Raw genomic sequence first — 7,271 nt, 5'->3', positions numbered from 1 at the left:
GAAAGAAAGAAAGAAAGAAAGAAAGAAAGAAAGACAGACTTCAGGTTCAGCACTTCTGCTTGCTTAATAAAAGAAAGAGCCTTTATTAGGGGGCTCCTGGCAAAACTGGGCAGCTGAAAAGATTGATAAATGCTCAGTAGCATGTGCAAAGCAAAAGCGTCTATAGCCTTAATCTTAAAGGATGAGCGCCGGGAAGGAGGAGATAGGAGTTCAAGCCCTGGGGAAGAAGCAGGTGTGGGCAGAGCACGGGGACCCTGAAAAAGGTGGAAATGGTGGGAAGTTCTGAACTGGGTAAGAGGTTTGGCTGTCAGAGGAAAAATGCTGGGCCTTTTCCTCATCCAGATAGAGTGGTGACCCCAGATTTCCATGTGATATTTCAGGGATCCCAACAAGCCAGTCCCCCAGGACACCAAGTTCATTCACACCAAGGCCAACCGCTTTGAGGAAGTGGCCTGGTCCAAATACAATCCCCGAGACCAGCTCTACCTTCACATCGGGCTGAAACCAAGGGTCCGAGATCATTACCGGGCCACTAAAGTGGCCTTTTGGAAACATCTGGTGCCCCACCTATACAACCTGCATGACATGTTCCACTATACGTCCACCACCACCAAAGTGCCGCCTCCGGATACCACCCACAGCTCCCACATCACCCGCAGGCCCAATGGCAAGACCTGGAGCACCAAGCGGCCAGCCATCTCACCTGCCTACAGCAACGAGAATGCCCAGGGGTCCTGGAACGGGGACCAGGACGCAGGGCCACTCCTGGTGGAGAACCCTCGTGACTACTCCACTGAATTAAGTGTCACCATCGCCGTGGGGGCCTCCCTCCTGTTCCTTAACGTTCTGGCCTTCGCTGCCCTTTACTACCGCAAGGACAAACGGCGCCAGGAACCCCTGCGGCAGCCTAGCCCTCAGCGGGGAGCCGGGGCCCCGGAATTGGGAGCTGCTCCAGAGGAGGAGCTGGCGGCGTTACAACTGGGCCCCACCCACCACGAGTGTGAGGCCGGTCCCCCCCATGACACGCTGCGCCTCACTGCATTGCCCGACTACACCCTGACCCTGCGGCGCTCCCCGGATGACATCCCACTCATGACCCCCAACACCATCACTATGATCCCCAACTCCCTGGTAGGGCTGCAGACATTGCACCCCTATAACACCTTTGCCGCAGGGTTCAACAGTACCGGGCTGCCCCACTCACACTCCACTACCCGGGTATAGCTCCAACTCAGAGCACAGCCAATCTCCCGGCTCCCTCCCTCCCAGATCCAGGAACACATGCACACACACACACACACACACACACACGCAGACACACACACACACACACACATATATGTATACGCACGCACCCACACCCTACAGCAGATCCACCTGCACAAACATAGACAGATGTGGACATGCACCCGCATGTACAAAAACACAAATACAGAAGTAAACCTGAACAAACCCTTTAAATGGGGACGCAGATGAGTCCTCGGTAAAACGAGGACCCATGAAACAGCAGCTGAAGCCAGCTCCCTGAGTCTGACCACAGACACTCCTGGGGGGCCTGAAAGCAACAGCTGGACACCCCCTTGGTGCTCGCCTTCGGCCTCTCTTGGAACTGCACCACCGACCAACTCCAGACTTGGGAGCTTTAAAGAGCAGGATAGCTCTTCCTCCCCAGGACTTGGTCTTTTTTCTGGGTCTTGTTTTGTTGATTTTTCTTTTTTAATTTTGGAACAAATGCTTTTCCAACCCATGAGTGCTAAGAGGCTCTGGAAGGGAGGGCTTCAGGCCCGAAGGTCTCTCTGGCTCTAGGACCCCCAGTGCTGACACAATCAGACCAAGGAACAGGACCCCCAGGAAGGAAACAGATTCAAGCAAGACCATGGGGTGGAAGGAGAAAGGGGCTAGCACTGGATGGGGCTGGAGGGCCGCAGGGGAGAGATCTCCAACTCTCTCTGTGTCTGTGTGGAGGGCTGCAGAGCCTGCAAGGTAACCTGCTTCCCCAAAGGCCAACAGCGTTGGCCTGGCCAGACCAGGGGACCTTAGATTTGGTGAACAACGTACTATGGAAGCCACATCACTATTGGGCCCCCAGGTCTGATCTGGGTTTTGCCTCTGCCCTTGGGGAAATGCTATCAGAAATTCGCCCCATTTTCTTTACAGTCTTTTGTGTCTGTCATTTCTCTTTCAAAAAGGCGGTGTTTTTTGTTGTTGTTGGCTTTTTTTTTTTTTTAAAGAAAAGTTCTTAAAACACTAACGGAAACCCATGGAGTTTGTCCTTTGTAAAAATTTTAAACACAGTGTCTTGATATAAAAATAAAAAATCCAGTTAGCACTCCCAACCTGCCTCCCTTGCACAGGCCTTGCCCCAACAGACCTCTGGACAGGGTGCCTCTGTGGGCTGGGAATCAGGCAATCAGGCAGCCTCCCCCTGCCTCCTGTATCTTTAAGCTGATACGAGTCTGGGCTGCACTGTGCGGGGTTGGGGGTTGGGGGTTGGGGGCCCCTGCATGAAGGCCTCTCCAATCTTAATCGGGTTGCTCTTCCCATCCCCCTGCCCCCAGCGCGCTGGGTTCCTGCAGCTGAAGCCTCCTCTCAGCGCTTCAGGCCTCCTAATGAAATGGCAAAAATACTTCCTTCCTCCTCTGCCACCGCTGCAGCCTCCTCCTCCTCTTCCTTCTCCTCCTCTTCCTTCTCCTCCTCCTCCTCCTCTGCTGCAACCACCCTGCCCTCACCTTGGACTGGGGGCTGGGAGGAGGTTTGACCTCTAACAGGCTGAAATTCTTTCTCCTATCTGAATCCAGTGCAGCGTCAGACGTGGACTCCCTGGCCTTGAGTGACTGACAGAGCAGAGGCCCTCTCCTTCCCCAGGGATACTTGTTTGCTGCTCTGTGAATTAGAACTGGAGAAGTCCTTGGGGCCCTGAGAGCGATTTTTCTACAGGATTGTGATCAGTGACTCCCTGTCAACCCTGGGGCATGGATTCAGTGGGGCCCCACAGGGTTAGCATTATGGGATTTCATATTATTCTCAGTGACTTGAAAGACTGAACTGGGAGTGTGCTTGGCAAGTATGATAGTTGGGTGGGGCTGCTGATACCTCAGAAAGCAGGAATAGAATTCTTCAAATGACCCTGACAAAATAAGGGAGATGAACCATCACAAGGAGGACCATGTTCAGAGAGGACGAACACAGGTAATGTGTACAAAGACCAAAACCTAGAACTAATACACTAATGTGGTACACTGGAGATGGGCAGTGATTGACTTGACACAAGTATAGTTAAAAAGAAGAAGAACTGGGGAGATGGTGTCAGGGTACATCACAAGTGAGTCCATGGTGTAAAACTGGTTTTCCCCCTCCTTTCCTCCCACCCTTCTTTCCTTTCTTTTTTCCAAAACTAATGTGGATCCTGCATATAGTAACAAAAACACAGCATGGAGGAGCTGAGAAGTCATCCAAGTGTGAGTTTTAGAACCAGAAGTCACCCGAGAGTCATCTAGTCCAACCCATTTGTTTTATAGTTGAGGAAATGGGCCCAGAAAAGCCCGTCACAGTTAGTATTAGAAAGAGACCTAGAATGCCACCCAGCACTACATGACCCTTGCCATAGTCCCACTCAACTCGTTCCACTCTACCGCCATTGGTCATACCTTTCAAAGCATGATGGGTCTACCCTTGGCCAACACATTTTTAGCATAATTGGAAAGCTAGAGAGGGTCTGGAGAAGAGCATAAATAATGCTACAGGACTAGGTGCTGTGTGTGCATGCATGCGTGTGTGTGTGTGATCTAGAAAGGAAAAAGCTGATGAGGTAACATTCAATGGTTGCAGAGCACCTACCATGTGAAAAGTGTGCTATACCCATCTTCAAAATTTAACTCCTAAATAAGGACAGAGCTGATGACTTGTTCTCCATTTCTTTTGAGAATGATAGAGGGGAAAATGAGATCAAGTGAAATACAAGGAATAACTTTGCTATGAATAGGAAATGATCACAAGCACCTAGTGAGTTCTCAATCACAGTTGCCAAATTGGGTGAATGGCTACTAAGGGAAGCACTGGTATTTCTCACCTTCCTGAAAGCAGAGAGCTAGATTATATGACTTTTTTTTTTTTTTTTTTTAACAGAGATGGGGTTTCACCATGTTGACCAGGCTGGTCTCGAACTCCTGGGCTCAAGCAATCCTCCCACCTCGGCTTCCCAATTGACCTTTTGAGGTCAATTCAGAGTCTTTGTTCTTATGTTCCATCCTTTGATTGCTCCATTTGAGGTATTACGTGGCCTCCTATTTGAGACCATACCTGGCTTCTGTTCTGTAGTGGGGAGTGTACCTCCAAGTTAGGAGGGCTCTCTATTTTGGGACGATTTAGACACTGCCTCTCCTCTAAGAACTCAAGGCGCCATGGCAAAACCAGCTCCAATCCTATTAGGGACCCATCAGTGAGAGATTACAATTGGTCTTCACACCTTTGAAAGGTCTAGGTGGAAGAGGTGACCTCCAAGACAGGCAGGATTTCAATCTAATTGACAGTCAATTCTGTGCCCATGTAGCCTCAGGTTCTCATCCATGTTGCCGATGGCCAGCCCTGGGCCCAGCTAAAATGCCCAGCTCCTTGTTTGAAGTGAAGCTGAGGATATACTTGGATTTTATTTAACATTGCAAAAAGCATTAGTGCCTAGATTGGGTCAGTCCACATCCCTAGATTTATCTGGTTTCTATTTTAGTCCTTTAAGGAGCTGGACACAGCTATCATATGATCTGAATTTGTAGTGTGTGTGAAGGGTCAGAGGTTGGTCACTGTGGAAATCTCCATAGCTTGAAGTATGGTTACCAGGACTGTAGGCTTGGCCTTGTGCTAGTTTACATACTGTGGGGGATAGAAGACACCTATTTTGGGTTGTGTACTGTCAGGAAGACAAAACGGAACCACAATCAAATGAATGAAATGCATGTGCTTCAATTGTATGGTAAAGGTTAAAGGGATTGGAGAAACTGTAAGAAAGGCTATGATGGGATTGGGGTGGGTGGGTAGAGTAGTGGGCATTCCAAATTGGAGAGAAACCTCAGCCAAATCATGGAGATGAGAAGGTCTAGGTGTGCTTGAGGGGACCGGCCAAAATGGTGGGAAATCAGCTTGGTGAGGCAGCTCATGAAGATCTTCACAGCAGAAGAGTTTGGCTATTATTGATTGAGCAACTGGACACCCTGACTGAACTCTTTCACGAATGGTTTTATGGTGGAAAAACAAAACCTCCTCAGCTCCTCTTTCACTCCTTCTCTTCTGCAAGGAAAAGGATTTTCAGACTAGAAAGGACAAGGTGAACACCAGAGAGAAGCTCCTGAAGGCAGTCTAGTCCAAGAGAGCCGTAAGCTGCCTTGAGTAACTCCATCTCATTGTCTGAGTCAGTAACATCCCAGGGCACTTAAGGACTTGCAGCTCAAATTGCAGGACAACTGGTGGTGGCCCTGAAAACTCCATGAAGAAGGGAAGAGATACGTGCTGCAGCCTAGAGATGGGTAAACATGGCCCCACTTTGACAGATGGGAAAAGATAAACTCCACAAATTATAGATCAATACATTTGATATTGATTGAGGGCAAGATTCTAGGACAAATGATTACAAGGATGGTTGGTGAGCACTTACAAAAGGAAGCAATGATCACATGGATCGCCCCCACATGGATTCAGGAAAAACAAATCATGCCCCGCTGGGTTCATTTCCTTTGACAGAGTGACCAGACAGGTAGAGGAGGGAAAAGTGATCACCCACAGTGTATCTAGAGTTCAACCATTCTTTCAATGCTTTTGGGACAACATGTATACATGTGGGGTGGGTAAAGGTAAACCTAGGCGAATTCTTAACTGGTTGAATGACTACATACAAAATAGTTCTGTTTTAATGTCACTAGATCAAATTTACGAATTACACAAAGTTGGTAAAGTCCCTTATTTGAACTTCAAAAGGTGGCAGTACAAATGTAAGACATGAGAGATGTGGCTTAGAGGGGTTTTAGAGTGAATGAAAGCTCATGAGTTGAAAGTGTGGTTTGGTTGCTGTAAAAAGTATTGTGACCTTGGGCCATATTACTAAGAGTACAACTTTCAGAACAAAGGAGGTGATCATCTTGTGCTACTCTGCACTGATCAGATCACATCTGATGCCCAGTGTTCAGTTATGAGCACCAGACTTCAAGGGAGATGTTAACAAAAGTATATCCAGAGAAGAGTGAGAAGACTGAAGAATCCCAGGAGAAATTTGTCTACTGTCAGTGAGTAATTACAGGGCTCACAGTAGATTTGTTCTGCGTGACTTCAGGGCTCCAAGATCTAATGGATGGAAATTATAGGAAAGCAGATTTGGCTTCAACATAAGGAAGATGCTCCTTTTCCTTCCTTTTTTATAATGAAAAATTATAATAAAAGTTTCAGCTCCTGATTCCAGCCTCTTGAAGTCCTTTAAAATGTATTACCAACAGTTCAAAAACAGAAGAAAAATGTCCTAATCCCAACATCTAAACATAAGCATTTTGCTGTGTTTGGGAAGAACTTTCTAGTATTAGTAGTACTGTCTGCAATTAAAATGGACTGCCCCTAAAAGTAGGCAGTTCTCCATCACCAGAAATATTCAAGCAGGGACTCCATGTGGATGATGCAGACAATGAAAGCATCTGATAAAGATCTGAACCAGATGACCTTTAGGGTTACTGAGATTCTATCATACTTGAGATGGAAGGTCTCATGGTAGAGTATTCAAGAAAATATTTCTAGAGCCTACGTGCAAGGTGAGTTAGAGGAGGAAAGGCTGGAAGCAGAGATAATAACTAGTTCAGAGGTACCTACTCTGAGGGCTACAACTATTTTCGCCTCCAACCACCCCCCCGCCACTTGAATTTCAAAATTATAGTGTCAGAAGTAGCTTTAGGCTAGGTGCGGTGGCTCACACCTATAATCTCAGCACTTTGGAAGGCCGAGGTGGGAGGATCTTGAGCCCAGGTGTTTGAGACCAGCATGGGCAACATAGGAACACTCTGTCTCTAAAAAAAAAACAAAAAAATTAACCAGGCGTGGTGGTACATGCCTGTGGTCCCAGCTACTCGGGAGGCGAGGTGGGAGAATCACTTGAACCCAGGAGGTTGGGGCTGCAGTGAGCTGTGATCGAGCCACTGCACTCCATCTTGGGTGACATAGGGAGACCTTCACTAAAAAAAAAAAAAAAAAAAAAGAGGAAAAAGAAGAAGCAGCCTTAATGGTTACCTAGTTCCCCTCCCTTA

The 7,271-nt window shown here is 47.7% G+C and overlaps 1 protein-coding gene across 1 annotated transcript in view; it reads left to right on the top strand.

Annotated features, from left to right (window-relative positions):
* NLGN3 (neuroligin 3) overlaps positions 1 to 2,336 on the top strand; it is a 6,770-nt gene extending 4,434 nt beyond the window's left edge. Inside the window, exon 3 of the mRNA XM_032757154.2 lies at positions 381 to 2,336. Within this exon, the coding sequence (XP_032613045.2) occupies positions 381 to 1,224 (844 nt within the window). The 3' untranslated portion in view covers positions 1,225 to 2,336. The remainder of the gene's footprint in view (positions 1 to 380) is intronic.
* Positions 2,337 to 7,271: the final 4,935 nt, after the last annotated feature.

Source organism: Hylobates moloch, unplaced genomic scaffold, assembly GCF_009828535.3.
Source record: "Hylobates moloch isolate HMO894 unplaced genomic scaffold, HMol_V3 SCAFFOLD_7, whole genome shotgun sequence".
NCBI classification, from domain to species: domain Eukaryota; kingdom Metazoa; phylum Chordata; class Mammalia; order Primates; family Hylobatidae; genus Hylobates; species Hylobates moloch.
The sequence above is the reverse complement of the archived record's forward strand: the minus strand, read 5'-3'. Positions and strand labels throughout refer to the sequence as shown.